The sequence below is a fragment of the Bombina bombina genome, chromosome 4 (assembly GCF_027579735.1).
Source record: "Bombina bombina isolate aBomBom1 chromosome 4, aBomBom1.pri, whole genome shotgun sequence".
Lineage (NCBI taxonomy): Eukaryota > Metazoa > Chordata > Amphibia > Anura > Bombinatoridae > Bombina > Bombina bombina.
Genome location: NC_069502.1, coordinates 1,021,285,198 through 1,021,313,009, shown reverse-complemented (window position 1 = coordinate 1,021,313,009; position 27,812 = coordinate 1,021,285,198). Strand labels below are relative to the sequence as shown.

Sequence of the window (27,812 nt, the reverse complement as noted above, 5' to 3'; positions counted from 1 at the left end):
CTAACAACATCCAAAGAATGCAATGATTTCTCCTTAGAATTCTTAGGATTAGGACATAATGAAGGAACCACAATTTCTCTACTAATGTTGTTGGAATTCACAACTTTAGGTAAAAATTCAAAAGAAGTTCGCAACACCGCCTTATCCTGATGAAAAATCAGAAAAGGAGACTCACATGAAAGAGCAGATAATTCAGAAACTCTTCTAGCAGAAGAGATAGCCAAAAGGAACAAAACTTTCCAAGAAAGTAATTTAATGTCCAATGAATGCATAGGTTCAAACGGAGGAGCTTGAAGAGCTCCCAGAACCAAATTCAAACTCCAAGGAGGAGAAATTGACTTAATGACAGGTTTTATACGAACCAAAGCTTGTACAAAACAATGAATATCAGGAAGAATAGCAATCTTTCTGTGAAAAAGAACAGAAAGAGCAGAGATTTGTCCTTTCAAAGAACTTGCGGACAAACCCTTATCCAAACCATCCTGAAGAAATTGTAAAATTCTCGGTATTCTAAAAGAATGCCAAGAAAAATGATGAGAAAGACACCAAGAAATATAAGTCTTCCAGACTCTATAATATATCTCTCGAGATACAGATTTACGAGCCTGTAACATAGTATTAATCACGGAGTCAGAGAAACCTCTATGACCAAGAATCAAGCGTTCAATCTCCATACCTTTAAATTTAAGGATTTCAGATCCGGATGGAAAAAAGGACCTTGTGACAGAAGGTCTGGTCTTAACGGAAGAGTCCATGGCTGGCAAGATGCCATCCGGACAAGATCCGCATACCAAAACCTGTGAGGCCATGCCGGAGCTATTAGCAGAACAAACGAGCATTCCCTCAGAATCTTGGAGATTACTCTTGGAAGAAGAACTAGAGGCGGAAAGATATAGGCAGGATGATACTTCCAAGGAAGTGATAATGCATCCACTGCCTCCGCCTGAGGATCCCGGGATCTGGACAGATACCTGGGAAGTTTCTTGTTTAGATGAGAGGCCATCAGATCTATCTCTGGGAGCCCCCACAATTGAACAATCTGAAGAAATACCTCTGGGTGAAGAGACCATTCGCCCGGATGCAACGTTTGGCGACTGAGATAATCCGCTTCCCAATTGTCTACACCTGGGATATGAACCGCAGAGATTAGACAGGAGCTGGATTCCGCCCAAACCAAAATTCGAGATACTTCTTTCATAGCCAGAGGACTGTGAGTCCCTCCTTGATGATTGATGTATGCCACAGTTGTGACATTGTCTGTCTGAAAACAAATGAACGATTCTCTCTTCAGAAGAGGCCAAAACTGAAGAGCTCTGAAAATTGCACGGAGTTCCAAAATATTGATCGGTAATCTCACCTCCTGAGATTCCCAAACTCCTTGTGCCGTCAGAGATCCCCACACAGCTCCCCAACCTGTGAGACTTGCATCTGTTGAAATTACAGTCCAGGTCGGAAGAACAAAAGAAGCCCCCTGAATTAAACGATGGTGATCTGTCCACCACGTTAGAGAGTGTCGAACAATCGGTTTTAAAGATATTAATTGAGATATCTTCGTGTAATCCCTGCACCATTGGTTCAGCATACAGAGCTGAAGAGGTCGCATGTGAAAACGAGCAAAGGGGATCGCGTCCGATGCAGCAGTCATAAGACCTAGAATTTCCATGCATAAGGCTACCGAAGGGAATGATTGTGACTGAAGGTTTCGACAAGCTGTAATCAATTTTAGACGTCTCTTGTCTGTTAAAGACAGAGTCATGGACACTGAATCTATCTGGAAACCCAGAAAGGTTACCCTTGTTTGAGGAATCAAAGAACTTTTTAGTAAATTGATCCTCCAACCATGATCTTGAAGAAACAACACAAGTCGATTCGTATGAGACTCTGCTAAATGTAAAGACGGAGCAAGTACCAAGATATCGTCCAAATAAGGAAATACCACAATACCCTGTTCTCTGATTACAGACAGAAGGGCACCGAGAATCTTTGTGAAAATTCTTGGAGCTGTAGCAAGGCCAAACGGTAGAGCCACAAATTGGTAATGCTTGTCTAGAAAAGAGAATCTCAGGAACTGATAATGATCTGGATGAATCGGAATATGCAGATATGCATCCTGTAAATCTATTGTGGACATATAATTCCCTTGCTGAACAAAAGGCAATATAGTCCTTACAGTTACCATCTTGAACGTTGGTATCCTTACATAGCGATTCAATAATTTTAGATCCAGAACTGGTCTGAAGGAATTCTCCTTCTTTGGTACAATGAAGAGATTTGAATAAAACCCCATCCCCTGTTCCGGAACTGGAACTGGCATAATTACTCCAGCCAACTCTAGATCTGAAACACAATTCAGAAATGCTTGAGCTTTCACTGGATTTACTGGGACATGGGAAAGAAAAAATCTCTTTGCAGGAGGTCTCATCTTGAAACCAATTCTGTACCCTTCTGAAACAATGTTCTGAATCCAAAGATTGTGAACAGAATTGATCCAAATTTCTTTGAAAAAACGTAACCTGCCCCCTACCAGCGGAACTGGAATGAGGGCCGTACCTTCATGTGAACTTAGAAGCAGGCTTTGCCTTTCTAGCAGGCTTGGATTTATTCCAGACTGGAGATGGTTTCCAAACTGAAACTGCTCCTGAGGACGAAGGATCAGGCTTTTGTTCTTTGTTGAAACGAAAGGATCGAAAACGATTGTTAGCCCTGTTTTTACCTTTAGACTTTTTATCCTGTGGTAAAAAAGTTCCTTTCCCACCAGTAACAGTTGAAATAATAGAATCCAACTGAGAACCAAATAATTTGTTTCCCTGGAAAGAAATGGAAAGTAGAGTTGATTTAGAAGCCATATCAGCATTCCAAGTCTTAAGCCATAAAGCTCTTCTGGCTAAGATAGCCAGAGACATAAATCTAACATCAACTCTAATAATATCAAAAATGGCATCACAGATGAAATTATTAGCATGCTGGAGAAGAATAATAATATCATGAGAATCACGATTTGTTACTTGTTGCGCTAGAGTTTCCAACCAAAAAGTTGAAGCTGCAGCAACATCAGCCAATGATATAGCAGGTCTAAGAAGATTACCTGAACATAGATAAGCTTTTCTTAGAAAAGATTCAATTTTTCTATCTAAAGGATCCTTAAACGAGGTACCATCTGATGTAGGAATGGTAGTACGTTTAGCAAGGGTAGAAATAGCCCCATCAACTTTAGGGATTTTGTCCCAAAATTCTAACCTGTCAGGCGGAACAGGATATAATTGCTTAAAACGTTTAGAAGGAGTAAATGAATTACCCAATCTATCCCATTCCTTAGCAATTACTGCAGAAATAGCATTAGGAACAGGAAAGACTTCTGGAATAACCGCAGGAGCTTTAAAAACCTTATCTAAACGTATAGAATTAGTATCAAGAGGACTAGAATCCTCTATTTCTAAAGCAATTAGTACTTCTTTAAGTAAAGAGCGAATAAATTCCATCTTAAATAAATATGAAGATTTATCAGCATCAATCTCTGAGACAGAATCCTCTGAACCAGAAGAGTCCAAAGAATCAGAATGATGGTGTTCATTTAAAAATTCATCTGTAGAAAGAGAAGATTTAAAAGACTTTTTACGTTTACTAGAAGGAGAAATAACAGACAAAGCCTTCTTTATGGATTCAGAAACAAAATCTCTTATGTTATCAGGAACATTCTGCACCTTAGATGTTGAGGGAACTGCAACAGGCAATGGTACATCACTAAAGGAAATATTATCTGCATTAACAAGTTTGTCATGACATTTAATACAAACAACAGCTGGAGGAATAGCTACCAAAAGTTTACAGCAGATACACTTAGCTTTGGTAGATCCAGCAGGCAGAGGTTTTCCTGTAGTATCTTCTGGCTCAGATGCAACGTGAGACATCTTGCAATATGTAAGAGAAAAAACAACATATAAAGCAAAATAGATCAAATTCCTTATAAGACAGTTTCAGGAATGGGAAAAAAATGCCAAACATCAAGCTTCTAGCAACCAGAAGCAAATGAAAAATGAGACTGAAATAATGTGGAGACAAAAGCGACGCCCATATTTTTTGGCGCCAAAAAAGACGCCCACATTATTTGGCGCCTAAATGCTTTTTGCGCCAAAAATGACGCAACATCCGGAACGCCGACATTTTTGGCGCAAAATAACGTCAAAAAATGACGCAACTTCCGGCGACACGTATGACGCCGGAAACGGAAATGAATTTTTGCGCCAAAAAAGTCCGCGCCAAAAATGACGCAATAAAATGAAGCATTTTCAGCCCCCGCGAGCCTAACAGCCCACAGGGAAAAAGTCAAATTTTTGAGGTAAGAAAAAATATGATAATTAAAGCATAATCCCAAATATGAAACTGACTGTCTGGAAATAAGGAAAGTTGAACATTCTGAGTCAAGGCAAATAAATGTTTGAATACATATATTTAGAACTTTATAAATAAAGTGCCCAACCATAGCTTAGAGTGTCACAGAAAATAAGACTTACTTACCCCAGGACACTCATCTACATGTTTGTAGAAAGCCAAACCAGTACTGAAACGAGAATCAGTAGAGGAAATGGTAAATATAAGAGTATATCGTCGATCTGAAAAGGGAGGTAAGAGATGAATCTCTACGACCGATAACAGAGAACCTTATGAAATAGACCCCGTAGAAGGAGATCACTGCATTCAATAGGCAATACTCTCCTCACATCCCTCTGACATTCACTGCACGCTGAGAGGAAAACCGGGCTCCAACTTGCTGCGGAGCGCATATCAACGTAGAATCTAGCACAAACTTACTTCACCACCTCCCTTGGAGGCAAAGTTTGTAAAACTGATTTGTGGGTGTGGTGAGGGGTGTATTTATAGGCATTTTAAGGTTTGGGAAACTTTGCCCCTCCTGGTAGGAATGTATATCCCATACGTCACTAGCTCATGGACTCTTGTTAATTACATGAAAGAAATCTATATTACTAAAATTAATCCAAAACAATTCAGAAATAAAATGTCACAGCTTTGTGTTCTGTCAACATATCAGTGACATCCCAGCAGCAAGAGGATAAAGGACATTTCAATCCACTGCAATCTACCAGCACAATTCTCTTTTATGTGTGTGTGTGAGTGAGTAAAGTGAAACAGAAATCCAGGAGCTTTGAACACAGAAGTGCTTACGTTGCCAGGGAGACTATGGCTGTAGATGTCTTCACAAGGCGGATTAATACCTTGTAGCCGTCTTCGCACCTCTTCTTCAATGAAAGCATGAATTCTAAAAAAAAACAACAACAATATGTAACGGATTGTCTCTATGCGTGTACACCTTAAAGTTTAAATGATACTTGTCCAATGCAGATGTCACATTTTAACAAAGTACTCAAAGGGGAAAAAAGTGACAATTAAACTTTTATGATTCAGATAAAGCAAACAGTGTTAAACAAAATCACTATTTACTTTTATTTGCTTTATTGAAAAATAAACCTAGGTAGGCTCACGAGCAGCAATGCAATAATGAGAGCTAGCTGAACACAGGTGAACCAATGACAAGAGGCATATCTGTGTAGCCACCAATCACCAGCTAGATAGTAGCACAATGCCACGCCTGAGCCTACCTAGGTATGCTTTTTATTATTATTTTTTATCATTATACATTCTTTATGAAGTGCCAACATATTCTGCAGCGTTGATTAAAAAAAAAAAAAAAACTTGTAAGAGACAGGACAAAATTTAACAAACGGAAATAGGAGGAATTGAGGGCCCTATCCTCATGGGAGCTTAAAATCTAGAAGAGTAGGACGGTGAAAAACAAGCGGTGAGGACTGCAAGAGTGAGAATTATGCTAATACAGAGTTAGATGAGGGCAATTATTAGTTAAGTGGAATTCATTTGTTACGGAGTTGGGTGGTAGGCTTCCCTGAACAAAAATGTCTTCAGGAGCGTTTAAAAGTAGGCAGATTAGGGGAAAGTCTGACAGCATGAGGGAGAGCATTCCAGACGGTAGGTGCTGCATGATAAAAGTCCTGCAGTCTATCTTGGGAAGAGGTGATAATCGAAGATTTAAGGAGCAGGCCATTGTCAGATCTTAGTGGACAGGCTGGAGTATATTTGTTGATTAGTGAGGATAGGTAAGGGCTTTGTAGGTCAGGGTAAGAATTCAAATTTAAATCTGCTGTGAAAGGGAAGCCAATGAAGGAACACTCAGAGAGGTGCAGCAAATACAGAGAGACAGGAAAGGTGGATTAGCCTAGCAGAGGCATTTAGGGTGGATTGATGGGGGCGGAGGCAGGAGAGAGGAAAGCCTGCGAGTAGGTCATTGCATTAGTCAAGTTGGGAAATTACAAGGGAGTGGATTATTTGCTTTATGGTGTCAGCGCTCAGAAAAAGACAAATTTTTGAAATATTGCATGGGTAGTTGTGGCAGGATGAATGACAGATTTTACCTAAATGTAACCCTGAGGCAGTGGACTTGAGGTGATTTGGAGTAGAGCTAAAGGGGGGGATTAGAAGGAGATACGTTTTGGACATGCTAATCTTTAGATGGTGAGAGGCCATCCAGGAATATCTGTGTGTCATCAGCACAGAGGTGATGTTTGAAGCCATAGCTGTTGATAAGTTTACCCAGTGAAGAAGTATAAATGGAGAAGAGTTGAGGTCCCAGGACAGAGCCTTTAGCCTTTAGGTACTCCAACAGACAGAGGCATTGAAGAGGGGGAGTCGTCAGTAAACGACACAGAAAAGGACCTATAAGACAGATAAGAATGGATCCAAGAGAGGGCACAATGTCACAAAGACCAAGAAAGCTAAAGGTCTGTAGAAGGAGGGGATGGTTAACTGTGTCGAAGGCAGCTGAGAGGTCAAGTAAGATAAAGTATAGAGTAGTGGTCACTACTGTTAGCAGAAAAAAAGATTGTTAGTAACCTTGGTGAAGGCAGTTTAAGTTGAGTGTTTAGGGTGAAGGCCAGCTTGCAGGGGGTCAAGCATGGAGATGGAGGACAGGAAGTGGGTTAGGCAGTTGTAAACTAGTTTATCCAAAAGTGTTGATGTTAGTGGAAGCAGTGATATGGGGCAGTAGTTTGTAGGGGAATTTAAACGGAGGAGGGGGGGCGTTGAGTTTGGGTGTGATCTTGGCATGTTTGAAAGAAGATGGGAATGAATTGGTAGAGATAAATAGTTTGAAGATGTGAGTAAGAGCAGACATGAGGGTGGAAGACAGAGAGGGTATTAGATTGGAAGAGATAGGGTTGAGCAGGCAGGTGGTAGTGAGGCATGAGGAAGAACAAACTTAATTCTCACTGGCTGGAGGGAAGATGCAGAGGTTGCAAAATTAAATAAAATGGTATGCTCTGTCTGTATCATAAAATAAATTAAAACTGTTTAAGGTTGAAAAATCTTATTTTAGCACAAATATCTTTTCTTGATTAGGTAGAATATTTGTGCAAAAACTGATAAAAGCATTCATCCAGAACATGCGTCTATTACTACTTTGTACCTGTTTTACCATGCTTAATTAGAAAAATATTTTAATAGAATTGTATACCTATCGTCAGTCAATGGGAGCAAATGCGGCTGAGATCTCACTGGGCTTACAGGGGAATTGGCAAGAGATGATTTTCCTTCCATGCTTCCTGACAAATTTTTTGAAAGTGGATCAGCAATATGTATCTTCTGCTTCAGTTGCTGAATTTCATGAGATAATCTGTATAAATAATAATCAAAATTAGCTTCAAATTTCCTAGAATATGGCATTAAACAAAGTACAATAACTCAATACTAGCTTTTAAGGATACCATAAATGCAGAGTTGATTCTGCGAAAGGAGGTGATGTCTATGTAACAGTAACACCCAAACATTACTGAAGTATCAGACCCATTCAAATATTCCATACGTTATGTAATTGCCCCACTGAATAAAAGTTGTTATTGAATAATGCATAGTAGGGGTAGACCGATATATCGGACCGGACGATTATTAGGGTAGATATTTGGAATTTCTGAAATAATCGGTATCGGCCAGAAACTTACCGATATGGAGCAAATCAAAAGAAATTTACCTCTGTGTACTTCCGGGAAAATATTTAGTTTTAAGTGACACAAATCATCACAAAAATCATCTATAGCACATATAAGCTGGACATAGCATAGCATCTAATAATAAATAGCACTAACAGAGTACAAGCCCAGGTGCTCCTGGGAGCTCAATTACCAACTAACATACCCCCAAATGGCAGCCTGTAGATGGTCTTGCATAAACAAACATATATGATTTGTGAAACGGAAAATGTGATCTTTAAGTGGCACTTAAAGTTACATAGTTTCCCTGAAGTACACAGAGGTAAATTACTTTTGATTTGCTCATAGGGGTCAGCAATACATAAAATCAATCTGCTTCTAATTGCGGTCACAAATAGAACATTATTTGTTGCATTCTGATACATTTTACTTTTGTTTAATTTAAATATATTATTTTCCCCTTTCATGGGCATAGAAAAAAACATTGAAAGAATGATAGTTCAGGCACATCAATTAAATGTCCACAACAACAAACCTTGAGTAGAAAGCTATGCAGTATAGGAGACTAGTATAAATATTCTCTACCAGTGGATAACAATGCTCTGACCATTAGGTGGCGCTGTTAAACATGTATAAAACTGCCCATAAGTGACATAATAAAGAAACATATAGTACAGTCCTCAGTACCAGGGATGGTATTTTCAATCCAGTAAATATTTGAGCATATTAAAAATTAAAGCAAATAAATAAATTTAGCACTGATATTCCAGCATGTCCTTTCTTTCCCTGTCAAGTGGCAGTATATATATATATATATATATATATATATATTTACTTTACTTTTAACCCTTCTCTGTAAAGTGTACCAAGTAAGCGTATTTTTAGTGAAGTGGCAGCAATATATGTAAAAAACTAAATTTATGCTTACCTGATAAAAGTATAGATTTCCGGATATGGTAAGTCCACGGATTGAGTAATTACTGGTGGGAATATCACTCCTGGCCAGTTGGAAACCAATACCCAAGCTAGAGGACACGGATAAATAATAAGGGACAAGACAGGCAGTCCTAAACAGAAGGCACCACCACTTGAAGAACCCTTCTCCCAAAAGAAGCCACAGCCGAGGCAAAAGTATCAAATTCGTAACATTTGGAAAAAGTATGTAGAGAAGACCAAATTGCAGCCTTGCAAAGTTGTTCCACAGAAGCTTAATTTTTGAAAGCCCAAGAAGAGGAAACAGCTCTTGTGGAATGAGCCGTAATTCTCTCAGGAGGCTGCTGTCCAGCAGTCTCATAAGCCAAACAAATTAAACATCGGAACAAAAAAAGAAAGAGTAGTAGCAGTAGCTTTCTGACCTTTACGTTTCCCAGAGAAACAGACAAAGAGGGCAGAGGACTGGCGAAAATCCTTAGTCGTCTGTAAGTAGAATTTAAGAGCACGTACAACATGCAAATTGTGTAACAAACGTTCTTTGGAAGAAGAAGAATTAGGACACAGAGAGGGAACAACAATTTCCTGACTGAAATTTCTATTAGAAAAAAACCTTAGGATGGAAACCTAACTTAGTACGAAGAACCGCCTTATCGGCATTAAAAATAAGATAATGGGAATCATACTGCAGAGCTGAGAGTTCCGAGACTCTTCGAGCAGAAGAGATAGCAACAAGAAACAAAACCTTCCAAGATAACAACTTAATGTCTATGGAATGCAACAGCTACCAGCTGTAAAACTTTAAGAAGAAGGTTAAGGCTCCAAGGAGGAGCAACAGACTTAAAGACAGGCCTGATTTTGACCAAGGCCTGACAAAAAAAATTGCACATCTAGAAAAATCCGCCAAGTGTTCATGTAGTAAAACTGATAAAGCAGAAATCTGACCCTTCAGGGCACTGACTGACAATCCCTTCTCCAGGCCTTCCTGAAGAAAAGATAAAGTTCTAGGAATTCTAATTCTACTCCAAGAGTAGCCCTTGGATTCACACCAATAAAGATATATACACCATATCTTATAGTAAATCTTTCTAGTAACAGGCTTGCGAGCCTGAATCATGGTCTCAATGACCGACTCAGAAAAACCACGCTTAGACAGAATTAAGCATTCAATCTCCAAGCAGTCAGCTTCAGAGAAACAAGATTTGGATGAAGGAAGGAACCCTGAATCAGGAGGTCATTCCTCAGAGGTAGTCTCCAAGGTGGGAGAGATGACATCTCCACTAGGTCTGCAAACTAGATTATAATCACTTATGCCCTCTCCTGTTTGATACGAGCAATGACTCGTGGAAGGAGAGCAAATGTAGGAAACAGGCATGCCAACCTGAAAACCCAAGGAACTGTCAGAGCACGCCATCAGATCTAACTCCGGCATCTCCCATTTGAGGACTAAGCTGGAAAACACCTTCCAGATGGAGTTCCCACTCCCTGGGATAAAAAGTCGTCTGCTCAGACAATCCGCTTCCCAGTTGTCTACTCCTGGAATGTGGATGGCAGATAGACAGCAATTGTGGGTCTCTGCCCACTGAAGAATCAGAGTAACCTCCTTAATGGCTAAGGAACTCCAAGTTCCTTCCTGATGATTGATGCAAGCCACAGAGGTTATGTTGTCTGACTGGAACCTGATAAACTGGGCTGGGGACAACTGAGGCCAAGCCAATAGAGCATTGTAAATAGCCCTCAACTCCAAGATGTTGATGGGAAGAACAGACTCCTCCCGAGTCCAAAGGCCCTGAGTTTTTAACAAGTTCCAGACTGCTCCCCAGCCCAGCAGGCTGGCGTCTGTGGTCACGATCACCCAGGAAGGTCTCTGAAAGCATGTGCCCTGAGACAGATATTCCTGAGAAATCCATCATGGGAGAGAATCCCTTGATGACTAATCTAACGCTATTCTTTGAGATAGATCCGCATGGCTGCCATTCCATTGTCTGAGCATGCACAACTGGAGAGCTCTCAAATGGAATTGAGCAAAAGGAATGATGTCCATGGAAGCCACCATCAGACCGATTACCGCCATACATTGAGCCACTGAAGGATGAGCAGTAGCTTGAAGAGAGAGGCAAGAGGAAATGATTTTGTTTTTCCTGAAGAAAAGACAACAATATCTCTGTGTGAGATTTTGCTTGTTGGAAAGATGGCGCCTGAACCAATATGTCGCCCAGGTAGGGTGCCACAGCAATTCCACAAGAACGGATAAATGCCAAAAGAGCCCCCAGAACCTTTGAAAAAATTCTGGGACCCGTGGCTAGACCAAATGGAAGGGCCACAAACTGGAAATGTTTGTCCAGAAAGGCGAATCTCAGGAATCTGTGATGGTCCCTGGGAACATGAATATATGCATCCTTTAGGTCTATGGTTGTCATGAACTGACCCTCTTGTACTAAAGGAAGAATGGAGCGTATAGTCTTCATCTTGAAGGATGGAAATTTTCAAGTCTAGAATGGGACGGAAAGTTCCCTCTTTTTGGGAACCACAAATAGGTTGGAGTAGAACCAGAGACCCTGTTCCTGCACTGGAACTGGAACTATCACTCCGAGGGAGGAAAGATGTTGTATACATTTCAAGAATGCCTCTTTTTATCTGGTCTGCAAATCATTTTGAGAGAAGGAATCTGCCTCTGGGAGTAAAAGTCTTGAATTCCTATTTTTAACCCTGGGATACTATGTCCACAACCCAGGGATCTGGGACATCTCGTATACAGGCTTGAGAGGACTGAGAAAGTCTGCCCCCCACCTGAACAGATCCTGGATCGGGGGCAAACCCTTCATGCTGATTTGGAATCAGCTGCGGCTTTCTTTGATTGTTTCCCCTTGTTCCAAGACTGCTTGGGTTTCCAAGAAGACTTGGATTGTTCCTGCTTGGAAGAAGAAGGGGAAGGCTTTCCACTGAAGTTACAAAAGGAACGGAAATTACTCTGACGCCCTTTAGGCCTATTCTTCTTATCTTGAGGTAGAAAAACATAAATTATGCTTACCTGATAATTTCCTTTTCTTCTGATGCAAAGAATCCACAGCTGCATTCATTACTTTTGGGAAATAAGAACCTGGCCACCAGGAGGAGGCAAAGACAACTTAGCCAAAGGCTTAAATACTCCTCCCACTCCCCTCATACCCAGTCATTCTGCCAAGGAACAATAGAAGAAATATCAAGGTGAAAGGTGCCAGAAGAATATAAGGACGCCCCACATAAAATTACGGATGGGGAGCTGTGGACTCTTTCCATCAGAAGAAAAGGAAATTATCAGGTAAGCATAATTTATGTTTTTCTTCTTAAATGGAAAGAGTCCACAGCTGCATTCATTACTTTTGGGAAAACAATACCCAAGCTATAGAGGACACTGAATGGCAAGAAGGGAGGGTACAATAGGTGGCCCATACTAAGGGAACCAGGCCTGAACCTCTACCCAATAAAAAATCCTGCTTCGTCAGAAGCCGAGAAAACTTTAAGAGGAAAAGCCCCAATGACACTGACTCGCAGTTTGTTCAGAAGCTAAACTAGAGACCACAAACGGAATCGACTGAGCCAAAGTCCCCTAATACAAAAAAGAACACCTCCACGAGTGAGCCCAGCTCACAGAGACCCAAAGGGGCCCAAACAGGAAAAGGAGGCCAAGTCTATACTAAGCGAAACCCGGAATAAGACTGGGCACAGAGACAGAACAGATGTCTCCCCAACATCCTGCAAGCACAGAATGCCATGGAAGAGGCAAAGTCTTTCCAGTGTCTGACCATAGAATACCAAAGCATTCGACCATGAAAACGTGTGAAATACACCCAGGTGAAATAAAAAAGTTTGAGAACACAGTCCATAACAGGACGACACAGAAGGTACTTGCGAGGAAGAAGAAGCAGTCAAGCAAGAACAGACCACAAAAGCAACCCTCAGACAGAGGGCACGCTCCAGGCAACCTAAGTCGCTGGTCCTACACACAGGTCCCTAAAAAGGGGAACACAAAACCTCAATCAAGGCCCTCCAAGAAGGAGAGTATACCCTCAGAACCCGAAGGAAGAGTAAACCTCCATCTGAAATCAATGGAGCAAATTGAAAGGAAAATCTATACCCTAGCAGACTAAGCTAACAAGATAGACTCAACAAAGCTCACACATCCAGAGGAGACTGCGACCCAAACGCTGCTCCTTAGACCGTTCGCCATCCTGACCTACAGACCCACACCCAGCTGGACCAACCCAGCCTCAGGGATCCAAGACAGGGGAACAAAAGAATCCCGAAACAGGTACAGGATGAGCGTAAGGATAGCATAGCCATCCGTACAAGTACAACTCGACTCTGAAAACCGACAACAAGCCCATAGACCTAAGGATCTATCAAAATAAAGGCCCAACAAGTCTGCTTGGAGCCAGCAAGACCCCAGGGGGAACCAATCCCAGCTTTCCGCCTCCCATCCAGGAGAAGGCTCAAGCAAGGACTCTATCTCCATAGGGAGGAGAATATCCCCTAAAGAAAAGGGAAGATGCCGGAAGGGCAACAACTGTCCTCAAGGGCTGAAGTCACCGCTAATGGGAAAAGAAATTTCCAACACAGATGTCCTAGAAAAGGATCCCCCTCCAAGTAGCTTGCGAAGCAGAGGCACAGCCAACCCAGTCACCTGCAGAGCAGGGAATCCACAGGAACACTTTCAAGCTGACCAGGGGAATGCAACCCTAAGACACACCAGAAATTGGACATCCAATGCCAGCAACGGGGTATGAACCAACCACCCTTGAGGCTTAAGCCACACAGCTAACCACCAGATGAAATGGGCTACTCTGTGGCAAAGAGTAAAAAATACTCAGAAAACCTGGCCAACCATGACCATGTTAGGTAGATGGAGCAAGGACATAGCCCAAGTTCCCACTACTGTGGAACACCCCGACCAGCCCTGAAATCCAAGAAATCCAAAACCACCCAAGATTGGGTTAGGAAAAAGGCCAAGCGAAGCTTCAGCAACTGGAAGTCTCAGGGAGAAAAACAGGTCTGGGCACCTAATAGTTCAGGCAAACCTTACCCGAGAACTAAACATCCCAACTGGCCAAAAAGCCAGACACAAGGGATATGGATGTATATCCATAGAATCCGAATAGCGAGCATAACTCAAAAGCCCTGAACAAAGAAAGGAACCACCCCTAGCTAAAGTCCAACGCTCCAAGGAGCAAGGCTAGAAGTAGCATGAAGATACTTCTCAAAGACTCAGGACAACCAAGGGATACCTCAAGGTCAAAAAAATCCTACCACCAGGACTAGTCTCCCTATCACCTCAGCACAAGCAGAGGACACAAGGAAGAGAAAGACACTAAGCCTACCCAGCTCTGGAAAACCCTGAGCAAAACAAAGTCCCCACAGGGAACAACCATCACCCGGAAAACACTGATCAATAAAAGGAGATCCAACTGGAAGACAATGGAAGAAGACCCAAAGGTCTCTTATAACTCAGACAGACAGTACACGTCAACGAGTAAGAGCTGCATCTAGATACACTATAAACAGCCTACACGTACACCTGCAAGGTGTCAAGAGCTGCAACTGGTTTCAAACTGCAAACCTTTTGCATGGTAGACAGCTATCCTGTGCAAGATGTTGGATCAAGCCCAAAAGGACAAATCCAGAGGCCTAAAAATAAAGGCCAAACCGCTCAACTGCGGTAAGGGGCATTAAGCCCTCCAACCCTCCCCACCACATGTGGGAGAAAAACTCTAAGGTCTGATGAAATCAGATGTCAGATAGAGGGACACAGCGGAAAAATCCCCTGCCCGGTCATCTATGACTGAAGGCTATAAGGACTGAAACAATCCTTCCTGCCTCACAAACCCACAGGTCCTCTCGAATGCTTAGTTGAACATGAAAAACAATAATAACCTGAGCACTCATCGCTTCTACCAAACCAGCTGAGCAGTACAGTGCCGCATGTCTGAACAGACGCAAAACCGAACGAACCCAACAGGACCAGCCTGCACCTAGGGTCCTAATCGGCAAGCTGCATAAATTCTCCCTCATAGGGGTAAAAACAGAAAACAGACATTTTTAACATAGGGCTAACATGTCCGAAGAAGTAATAAAGAGTATCAATCCCAGAAGGTTCCTGAAGGAAACAAAAAACAAATAAAAGACATCCCATCTGATATAAATAAAATATAAGGCAACCCGGAGGTTAACGCCCAAAAAGACACAGGCCTACCCACAGGACCAGCCAAACGGAGCCCAATCTTTCAAAAACTGGGAAAGATCTCAAACAAATGACAAACAGAAGATTACTTCATCCCCACATGTCTAATGAGGTGCACCATTCGAATTTGCAGACTGAAAATCCCCGTATCTAGTAATGATAGGGTCATTCAATAACTGAAAAACATGTCTGATCAATACGCGAAGGCGCGCAATCCTGTAACGAAAGGCACAACACTCAGGGACACTTACACCCGCAGGGAACTGTAAAGGCCCTCCCCAACGTGGAAGGCCCGGGACAATAGGGCACGAGCACATTCTCAAAGAAATGTCTGGACTCTACAACATTATGTGGAAGCAAAAACGTGCTGCAACCTCCGGGGGGAACACGCCACCCTGCATGGAGGAATCAGAAACTGGGTTACCCGCATGTGTAGAAGTATGAATTGGTAGGGATCTCGCCTCTTGGAGGAACAGGACCCCCAGAGGCGGATGGCTCAGCAGTCCCTTGATTGCCCGAGCCAGAGGAACCAAGCGCTCTGAAATGACAAACGGAACAAAGCTGGTTGACATGTGTCAACAAGGCCAATCCGGATTCGTCACTGAACACCGAATCTGAAATCAAAATAGTCTCAGTATCAGAATCCTCCCTAACTGAATCTGAAATTGGCACAGTCTCAGCATCAGAATCCTCCTTAACTGGATAGAGGATATATAAATATGGACTAAGTAGTAGTAAAAACAAAAACGGCACCTGACACCACAAATGGATGGGGCACGCACCAATTCCTATGACCAGACCCCTGCGGACTAGAACATTTCCTTCGCCACACGGTCAGGAATGCAGAATGGAAAACAGAACGGAACCGCGCCCAAACACAAGTTAAACCGTACAGTCCAAAAAAGCGCACCCAACCAAAAGGCTGTGTCACTTCCAAAAGGCCTCAATGTTCCAAACCACGAGTCCATAAACATCACACATAGACAGGTTGCATCACATAACAAACATGATTATAAACCTCCCTATTCAATAACCCCCCTCAGGAGATATTAACCCTTGATTCCAAGATACTACAAGAGACTCACTGAGACCCTTATGATAAGTTAGACCCGCAAGGTGGTAGCCTCTCGGGAAAACATTCACATTACAGTACATTGATGAATAAAGTAAAATGAAACGATCTTACCGGAATCTACACCATGGAACAGGAACACGGCCTTTCAAGTGTGACGGATAGCAGCATTGCCTCCGCCATGGACTTGAGAGAAGAAAGCAGGCATCGGGGCAAAGTTCGACAACGCCGATTGCTTGAGGAGCTGTTAATCTGAGTTGGGATGGTTTCACAGAAAGACTCCCCCTGCAGCTCCGGACTCTAACTTTCATCCAAGCCCTCAATGAGAGACTGACGGGACTACTAAAACTCCTGTCCCATGCCGAAGAGTACTACCCTCCATAAGAGACAAAAACAAAAATTAAAAATTCTGACACTTCTCTGCCAACCTCCTGAGAAGAAAGGCAAAGAATGACTGGGGGATGAGAGGAGTTGGAGGAGTATTTAAGCCTTTGGCTGGGTTGTCTTTGCCTCCTCCTTGTGACCAGGTTCGTATTTCCCAAAAGTAATGAATGCAGCGGTGGACTCTTTCCATTTAAGAAGAAAAAGAACCTTTTCCACCCGTAATATCAGAGATCATTTCTGCCAAACTGGGTCCAAACAAGGTTTTGCCCTTGTAAGGAATCACCAGATGCTTGACTTTAGAGGAAACGTCCGCAGACCAGGATTTCAACCAAAACGCGCTGCGGGCTAGGACAGCGAAACTAGACGTTTTAGCTCCTAGTCTAACAACCTGTACAATGGCATCTGCAATAAAGGAATTGGCCAATTTAAGAGCTTTAATCATATCCTTAATTTCATCCAAGGAAGTCTCTACTTGAAGAGAATCAGACAAGGCGTTAAACCAATAAGATGCCGCACTAGTCACGGTGCAATACACACCACAGGTTGCAATTGGAGACCTTGATGAACATAAATCTTTTTCAAATAAGCCTCCAGCTTCTTGTCCATCTGATCCTTAAAAGAGCAACTATCCTCAATAGGAATAGTGGTTCTCTTAGCCAGATTGGAAATGGCCCCTTCAACTTTGGGTACAGTATACCAAGGGTCTATAATGGAGTCCTTGACAGGAAACATTTTCTTAAAAATGAGAGACAGAGAAAAAAAACACCCCTGGTTTTTCCCATTCCTCTGAGATAATCTGCCAAGCACTGTCCGGCTCAGGAAAAACCTCCAAAGTGGAAGGTTCATCAAAGAAACTATTAAGTTTGCTAGATTTCTTAGGAGTGACAACGAACACAAAGGTGTTCAAGCTTAAATGTGAAGGATACCACCTCAGTCTCAGAAGAAGGAATTATACTTTCCGAAACTGTCCCGATGTTTCTTCCTCATCAGACTTATGGGAAAGGGCAACTTGGGAAGCAGAACTGAGGACAGGCACCTTACTTTCTGAATTTCTAGATTTCATCTTGCGTTTTCCCTGTAATCTGGGAATGGCAGCTAATGTTGCAGATACAGCTGAAGATACCTGGGCAGCAATTTTTGCTTTTAAATAAACTCCAATAGGAGTTATAGAGGAACCGCAGGGCACTGCATGTTACACCATTGAGGCTTGGGACGTAGAAGGAAAGCTGAGGTATTATTTTAACAGCATCATCCTGAGAGACATTAGGCAAAAAAATTACCTTTATTTTGCAAGGTTTTCTTGACACATGAAGAACAAAATTGCATAGAGCTGCAATTTGTGCATCAAAACATAATAAGCATGAATTCATGAGAGAAGGCTCTTGCTCCATATCAGACATGTTGTGAAACAGTAAATAAACTTGTACAGATAAGTTTCAAATATTTTAATATTCAATTAAAATAAGCCAAGGAAAAAATACACTTTAAATTTAATCCTAAATTAGGATCGATCCCCAGCTAAAATTATGTGAGAAAAGTTAAGAAAAAACATTTAATAAACATCAAATAAATATCTAAAATACCTCTCAGGCAATCCCAAAAGTCAATTACTGAGGTGCTTTACTGCTATTAATTAAGACCGGATCACCCAGAAATGGAGAAAAACTACTTTTTCCTCAGAAACGTTATAAAGTAAAGCTGATCATGTGACCGCAACTGCCAAGCTCAAATTACTGCTGTGACACAGAGAGGCACTAAAAATAGCTTCCTGGTACAATAAGTACCAGAAATAACCGTTTTTTCAAACCAGACAGTTTTAAAATGTTGCATTGTTTTATTTTAAAGCAAGGGGGAAATGAATAAGCTGATGAAATAGAAAATTCAGCATACTTTCAGTTTAAACTTGAATTGTTTTATCAAGTAAATATGTGTCAGAAAATAAAGCCTAATAAAAACATTGTACCCTTTCTTTTTAAAAGAGTTTAAATGTTAGTCTCACACATGCTACAGTGCCTGCTTCATGCCCCAGTGTAACCCATACAACAAGATTATCTATGTCCCAATAAAAAGCAGTGTCTTAATTTGTTAAGTGCATGGTCTCCCCAACTGGAAGAAAAAGCACTTACCTGCTCCGCTGTCTGGCATGTAGAAAGTTACAAGGTATGAGAAGAAACAGACCTATGAAAAAGAAAGACCAGAGTAGCCAACTCTTTCTAAACTAGGGCAGCAATTGTTAGGAACTTGTAAAGAGGTACTTACTGCGTTTTTCTAACTACTTTAAAGCCACCACTACCTGACTGCAAGGAATGACGTGGAAAATGGCTATACCTCAAAACTTGCTGGTAGATGAAATCAAAATTTTTCTTCAGACACCTAAACTTCACCTCCTCTATGCACCGAAGGCAAAGAGAATGACTGGGGATTGTGGGTAAGGGAGTGATATTTAGCAGTTTAACTGTGGTGCTCTTTGCTTCCTCCTGCTGGCCAGGAGTGATATACCCAACAGTAATTATTCAAGCTGTGGACTCACAATATCTTAGGAAAGAAAAACAGAAGTCGTTTAACAGGAGAACATGCTGAAATGCTATGCTTTCTGCACTATAATGTTTTTTCTACTTAACTGGGAGTATTAAAAAAATTGTGTAGTGTCTAGCTTTGCAGTAGTGATTTATGCTATGTTTCTATGTTTTGGGAAGCCATTTAATAAGTTAATTTTCAAGCACTTTATTTTTCCCAGTTGTTTACTTTTAATGTTTAAAAATGTACTAAGCATGTTCAGTTTATACCAGATTTATGTGGAAATTGTGTTGATTTTTCAAAACTTTAAGTACAGAATATCGGCCCCTGTTATCAGTTATCGGCCTGAAAGGCGGTCAATAATCGGTATCGGCCCTGAAAAAACGTATTGGTCTATCTCTAATGCATAGGGGTAACTTTTATCAAGCTGCAGCTTCTGAGACTTTGCAGGCTTGTACTAGTTAGTGTGCAGTCACAAATTTAAGAAGCAGTTTTTGCATCTTTTTGGGTGATTGGCAGGCCCTCATGTGATTGGCTGTACAAAAGCACAAAAGCAGAGGGCAGGATAGCACAAGAGAGGGCAATCCTAAATTCTTGCTAATCTATACTGCATCACAGGTTGCGTTTGCAGGAGAACAGGTTCTCTACTTGAGAAATTGTCCCCCCACACCCTTAATAAGTTTTCCCCATAGTTCTGTCACTGAGACCATATGACAAACTGCAGTACCATGTGGTCTCAGAACAAGATGTCTGCAGATATATAAAATAAAAAAGAAGGCGCCACCATAGTGCCTGATCAGTAGAAAAAACAGACCCCCAATGTGCAGGTTAGACTGGTACTTACAAGCTCCCAGACACTTGAGAAGTGTCACAAACGCCTTCTGGAACATTTAGAGTCGTCCAACTGGCTCACACTCTCGCAGAGGTAAATCCACTCCTTAGATGGGACTGACTGTGTTTTACTCCCCACAGGATCGCAGGTTGCAGATGGGCTCTCACCCTCCAGCAAGCTCTTCTCCTGTGTTGGAAATCACTTGACCCAATAAATGTGGTAGTACAGTTTTTCAGGTGCTTATAACACTCTGTGCAATAAAAAACCTCTCCAAGTGTATTGCAAAAAAAGTTCGTGGAAACAAAGTCTAAAAATAGAATGACTTTATTGTAGCAGCACAACGTTTCTCGGTCTTAGGTGACCGTTTCATCAGGTGCATATAAAATTTAAAATACCACAAACTTATCGCCGGCTTTCGGCGTCTATTGGTACCCATTGCGCATGTGTGTAAGTGTGACCAGGATCTAGGCTCATAATTGGCTACTCAAACGTGGGTGTGTAGTTGTTAGTTGAGACTATCCTGGCTCTATACTGGCGGTGTCCTACCGCTCCCACATTGTATGTGGGTTGTTCTATTACGTATGTATTTGGTGTTAACATTTTAAAGAGCCGGTGTGCACAAATCGTTTTAATATATATGGCTATATGAATGGACGGCCATCCGGCACATACTAGATATGCTGCTATGGGTACCCTGTACAATGTATACATTCAAATCCGACTGGAGATAAAAATAATAATACAAATGATATTGCCTACAAAAATAAAAAACAAAGTGCATATAAAATTTAGACACAAAAAAATATATGAAAAAATAATAATAATATAATGACATTTACAAAATATTAAACAACAATTGTATATACTAAAATGTTGACCGCTCGGATCAAACATATAATGATAAACATAAAAGGTACAAAGTTAAAAAAACATAATAGTCCAAATCACAGTTAACATATTTAAAATGTAAAAATCCAAAAATAATAACTCTGATCTCATTGATCATAGAATCTATTAAAATAAATCAATTCCCTAGCGTAACTTCACTGTGCCGAGTGTGAAGTATACTTTCTTATTTACATCTTGTGGTATGTGATAACCACAGTAAAGGGTCTGGCCCTGTGATTAGATTCTCTAGTTGGTTGAATCTTGTTTTAAATAATTCAAAAATAATAAATTATAATACATAATGTATTGGATATTATTCAAACTATGCCCACTTCTATAGATTAAAGGTCTATAGTGCGTGTAAAGGGTCTAAAAAAATGTCATATATTCTGGGAGGTACTCATATCTCCTGCCTCGGTCAGATCTCAAATCTAGTTAATGCGAGTTGATGTACAAAAACACCTCATATATAATTCTGCATAATAAAGGGATGATGGTATTGAAACCATATTGTCAACGTACAATTAATTTGGTTATTAGTATCTAGATGATATGTAACCTGTTTACTGACTGGTTTTATGTATATTGACATGCAAAATGTATACAGTATATATCATGATGTATTCCATAGCCTATTTATATTTTATGTAATTTAAATGGTAGGACATAGATGTTGTGATGGAACTATCAAATGCGTGCATAAGACAAATATATATATATATATATATATATATATATATATATATATATACAGAAATATGAAAAAGCCTAAATATATAACCTAAAATTGATCCAAAAACATGGCAGTAATGGATGGATCTACAGGCTGGAACTCAATTAAATGCAGCCATATCTATATTTGCATTTAAGCCACAGGGAGACAGGGTCTTGAGTTTCCATATCCAGAAAGTCTCCTGTCTCAAATGCAAAAATCTGTTTCTGCCCCATATGGGGACAATGTACTCAAGTGGAAAGATACTAAAGGTATCATGGTTACTAGGGTGACATTCTGCAACATGTCGCGGAATACTATGATTTTTTATGTTTTTAACTATATTTCTCTTGTGTTCACCCCATCTTTTTTTGAGGGGTCTGGAGGTCCTGCCTACATATTGGACCCCACAAATGCATTCGAGCATGTAAACCACAAATGAGGAATCACAAGTGAAATGGGTAGTAATCTGAAACTTTTCTTTACTTACAAACGATGAAAATACTGTTTTTTCACCATTTGTAAATGCACAATTAGGACGATTACATTTGGGAAAAAAACAGGTTTTCCTAGTACTTTATTTGTAGCTGTAAGATATTTTCTATTGTTCGTACCTGAACAGTATTTATACATTACAATCTTGCTGGGTGCAAGTTTGTTCTTTAAAGATCGTGCCCTTCTAAAGGTGCAATTCGGAGCAATACCTATATTATCTTTTAATAGGGGGTCCCCTGTCAAAATGTGCCAATATTTGTTTAAAATATTCCTAATTTTACGATGGTTGTTATTATATTGGGTAATAAAGCGTACTTCTTTCAATGGTCTTCAATTCTCCCTTACTGAATTCACTCCTGTTCTGGAGCCTTGTGAGCCCATTTCTACATTTTTGTAACTGGCAAAGAAATCCTCTCTACATTTTTGTCTTGCTTTTAAATAACTATCTTCCACCAATGTGTTAGGGTAATTTTTCTCTGAGAATCTATTTTTGAGTATTAAAGCTTGACTGTCAAAAGTATCTAGGTCTGTGCAGTTCCTACGTATCCTGCAAAACTGATTGTAAGGAATGTTATTTTTCCAGGGTAGATGATGATTACTCCTGTAATTTAGGTAGCTATTAGCCTCAACTGCTTTAAAGAAGGTTTTGGTGGTGACTATACCCTCTTTGTCCCATTCTAATATTAAATCTAGAAATTCTATACTCACAGAGTCCATTTTTGCTGTAAAGCAAATACCCATATGATACATATCATCTAGATACTAATAACCAAATGAATTGTACATTGACAATATGGTTTCAATACCATCATCCCTTTGTTATGCAGAATTATATATGAGGTATTTTTGTACATCAACTCGCATTAACTAGATTTGAGATCTGACCGAGGCAGGAGATATGAGTACCTCCCAGAATATATGACATTTTTTTAGACCCTTTACACGCACTATAGACCTTTAATCTATAGAAGTGGGCATAGTTTGAATAATATCCAATACATTATGTATTATAATTTATTATTTTTGAATTATTTAAAACAAGATTCAACCAACTAGAGAATCTAGTCACAGGGCCAGACCCTTTACTGTGGTTCTCACATACCGCAAGATGTAAATAAGAAAGTATACTTCACACTCGGCACAGTGAAGTTACGCTAGGGAATAGATTTATTTTAATAGATTCTATGATCAATGAGATCAGAGTTATTATTTTTGGATTTTTACATTTTAAATATGTTAACTGTGATTTGGACTATTATGTTTTTTTAACTTTGTACCTTTTATGTTTGCCATTATATGTTTGATCCGAGCGGTCAACATTTTATTATATTCAATTGTTGTTTAATATTTTGTAAATGTCATTATATTATTATTATTTTTTCATATATTTTTTTATGTCTAAATTTTATATGCACTTTGTTTTTTATTTTTGTAGGCAATATCATTTGTATTATTATTTTTATTTCCAGTCGGATTTGAATGTATACATTGTACAGGGTACCCATAGCAGCATATCTAGTATGTGCCGGATGGCGGTCCATTCATATAGCCATATATATTAAAACGATTTGTGCACACCGGCTCTTTAAAATGTTAACACCAAATACATACGTAATAGAACAACCCACATACAATGTGGGCGCAGTAGGACACCGCCAGTATAGAGCCAGGATAGTCTCAACTAACAACTACACACCCACGTTTGAGTAGCCAATTATGAGCCTAGATCCTGGTCACACTTACACACATGCGCAATGGGTACCAATAGACGCCGAAAGCCGGCGATAAAAGTTTGTGGTATTTTAAATTTTATATGCACCTGATGAAATGGTCACCTAAGACCGAGAAACGTTGTGTTGCTACAATAAAGTCATTCTATTTTTAGACTTTGTTTCCACAAACTTTTTTTGCAATACACTTGGAGAGGTTTTTTATTGCACAGTGTTATAAGCACCTGAAAAACATAATTTATGTAAGAACTTACCTGATAAATTCATTTCTTTCATATTAGCAATAGTCCATGAGCTAGTGACATATGGGATATACATTCCTACCAGGAGGGGCAATGATTCCCAAACCTCAAAATGCCTATAAATACACCCCTCACCACACCCACAAATCAGTTTAACGAATAGCCAAGAAGTGGGGTGATAAGAAAAAAGTGCGAAGCATAAATATAAGGAATTGGAATAATTGTGCTTTATACAAAAAAATCATAACCACCACAAAAAAAGGGTGGGCCTCATGGACTCTTGCTAATATGAAAGAAATGAATTTATCAGGTAAGTTCTTACATAAATTATGTTTTCTTTCATGTACTTAGCAAGAGTCCATGAGCTAGTGACGTATGGGATAATGACTACCCAAGATGTGGATCTTCCACGCAAGAGTCACTAGAGAGGGAGGGATAAAATAAAGACAGCCAATTCCGCTGAAAAAAATCCACACCCAAAAATAAAGTTTAAATCTTATAAAGAAAAAAACTGAAAATATAAGCAGAAGATTCAAACTGAAACAGCTGCCTGAAGTACTTTTCTACCAAAGACAGCTTCAGAAGAAGAAAACACATCAAAATGGTAGAATTTAGTAAAAGTATGCAAAGAAGACCAAGTTGCTGCTTTGCAAATCTGATCAACCGAAGCTTCATTCCTAAACGCCCAGGAAGTAAAAACTGACCTAGTAGAATGAGCTGTAATCCTTTGAGGTGGAGTTTTACCCGACTCAACATAAGCATGATGAATTAAAGATTTCAACCAAGATGCCAAAGAAATGGCAGAGGCCTTCTGACCTTTCCTAGAACCGGAAAAGATAACAAATAGACTAGAAGTCTTTCGGAAATTCAGAAACTCTTCTGGCAGAAGAGATAGCCAAAAGGAACAAAACTTTCCAAGAAAGTAATTTAATGTCCAATGAATGGATAGGTTCAAACGGAGGAGCTTGAAGAGCCCTCAGAACCAAATTCAAACTCCAAGGAGGAGAAATTGACTTAATGACAGGTTTTATACGAACCAAAGCTTGTACAAAACAATGAATATCAGGAAGATTAGCAATCTTTCTGTGAAAAAGAACAGAAAGAGCAGAGATTTGTCCTTTCAAGGAACTTGCAGACAAACCTTTATCCAAACCATCCTGAAGAAAACTGTAAAATTCTCGGAATTCTAAAAGAATGCCAGGAAAAATGATGAGAAAGACACCAAGAAATATAAGTCTTCCAGACTCTATAATATATCTCCCTAGATACAGATTTACGAGCCTGTAACATAGTATTAATCACAGAGTCAGAGAAACCTCTTTGACTAAGAATCAAGAGTTCAATCTCCATACCTTTAAATTTAAGGATTTGAGATCCTGATGGAAAAAAGGACCTTGCGACAGAAGGTCTGGCCTTAACGGAAGAGTCCACGGTTGGCAAGAGGCCATCCGGACAAGATCCGCATACCAAAACCTGTGAGGCCATGCTGGAGCTACCAGCAGAACAAACGAGCATTCCTTCAGAATCTTGGAGATTACTCTTGGAAGAAGAACTAGAGGTGGAAAGATATAGGCAGGATGATACTTCCAAGGAAGTGACAATGCATCCACTGCTACCGCTTGAGGATCCCTGGATCTGGACAGATACCTGGGAAGTTTCTTGTTTAGATGAGAGGCCATCAAATCTATTTCTGGAAGTCCCCACATTTGAACAATCTGAAGAAATACCTCTGGGTGAAGAGACCATTCGCCCGGATGTAACGTTTGGCGACTGAGATAATCCGCTTCCCAATTGTCTATACCTGAGATATGAACCGCAGAAACTAGACAGGAGCTGGATTCGGCCCATACCAGAATTCGAGATACTTATTTCATAGCCAGAGGACTGTGAGTCCCTCCTTGATGATTGATGTATGCCACAGTTGTGACATTGTCTGTCTGAAAACAAATGAACGATTCTCTCTTTAGAAGAGGCCAAGACTGAAGAGCTCTGAAAATTGCACGGAGTTCCAAAATATTGATCGGTAATCTCACCTCCTGAGATTCCCAAACCCCTTGTGCTGTCAGAGACCCCCAAACAGCTCCCCAACCTGTAAGACTTGCATCTGTTGAAATTACAGTCCAGGTTGGAAGAACAAAAGAAGCCCCCTGAACTAAACGATGGTGATCTGTCCACCACGTCAGAGAGTGTCGTACAATCGGTTTTAAAGATATTAATTGAGATATCTTTGTGTAATCCCTGCACCACTGGTTCAGCATACAGAGCTGAAGAGGCCGCATGTAGCAAAGGGGATCGCGTCCGATGCAGCAGTCATAAGACCTAGAATTTCCATGCATAAGGCTACAGAAGGGAATGATTGTGACTGAAGGTTTCGACAAGCTGATATCAGTTTTAGATGTCTCTCGTCTGTCAAAGATAGAGTCATGGACACTGAATCTATCTGGAAACCTAAAAAGGTTACCTGTGTCTGAGGAATCAATTAACTTTTTGGTAAATTGATCCTCCAACCATGATGTTGAAGAAACAACAGAAGTCGATTCGTATGAGATTCTGCTAAATGTGAAGACTGAGCAAGTACCAAGATATCGTCCAAATAAGGAAAAACCACAATACCCTGTTCTCTGATTACAGACAGAAGGGCACCGAGAACCTTTGTAAAAATTCTTGGAGCTATAGCTAGGCCAAACGGCAGAGCCACAAACTGGAAAACATAATTTATGTAAGAACTTACCTGATAAATTCATTTCTTTCATATTAACAAGAGTCCATGAGCTAGTGACGTATGGGATATACATTCCTACCAGGAGGGGCAAAGTTTCCCAAACCTTAAAATGCCTATAAATACACCCCTCACCACACCCACAAATCAGTTTAACGAATAGCCAAGAAGTGGGGTGATAAGAAAAAAAGTGCGAAGCATATAAAATAAGGAATTGGAATAATTGTGCTTTATACAAAAAAATCATAACCACCACAAAAAAGGGTGGGCCTCATGGACTCTTGTTAATATGAAAGAAATGAATTTATCAGGTAAGTTCTTACATAAATTATGTTTTCTTTCATGTAATTAACAAGAGTCCATGAGCTAGTGACGTATGGGATAATGACTACCCAAGATGTGGATCTTTCCACACAAGAGTCACTAGAGAGGGAGGGATAAAATAAAGACAGCCAATTCCTGCTGAAAATAATCCACACCCAAAATAAAGTTTAACAAAAAACATAAGCAGAAGATTCAAACTGAAACCGCTGCCTGAAGAACTTTTCTACCAAAAACTGCTTCAGAAGAAGAAAATACATCAAAATGGTAGAATTTAGTAAAAGTATGCAAAGAGGACCAAGTTGCTGCTTTGCAGATCTGGTCAACCGAAGCTTCATTCCTAAACGCCCAGGAAGTAGATACTGACCTAGTAGAATGAGCTGTAATTCTCTGAGGCGGAATTTTACCCGACTCAACATAGGCAAGATGAATTAAAGATTTCAACCAAGATGCCAAAGAAATGGCAGAAGCTTTCTGGCCTTTCCTAGAACCGGAAAAGATAACAAATAGACTAGAAGTCTTACGGAAAGATTTCGTAGCTTCAACATAATATTTCAAAGCTCTAACAACATCCAAAGAATGCAATGATTTCTCCTTAGAATTCTTAGGATTAGGACATAATGAAGGAACCACAATTTCTCTACTAATGTTGTTGGAATTCACAACTTTAGGTAAAAATTCAAAAGAAGTTCGCAACACCGCCTTATCCTGATGAAAAATCAGAAAAGGAGACTCACACGA

The 27,812-nt window shown here is 40.2% G+C and overlaps 1 protein-coding gene across 2 annotated transcripts in view; it reads right to left on the bottom strand.

The window, feature by feature from the left end:
• Positions 1-27,812, bottom strand: part of KIF16B (kinesin family member 16B) — a 999,411-nt gene that overhangs the window by 342,234 nt on the left and 629,365 nt on the right. For both annotated transcript variants that reach the window (XM_053712121.1, XM_053712122.1), the window contains 2 exons: positions 7,541-7,699; positions 5,182-5,275 (listed from right to left, as the gene is read on the bottom strand). In XM_053712121.1, the coding sequence (XP_053568096.1) occupies positions 5,182-5,275; positions 7,541-7,699 (253 nt within the window). The remainder of the gene's footprint in view (positions 1-5,181; positions 5,276-7,540; positions 7,700-27,812) is intronic.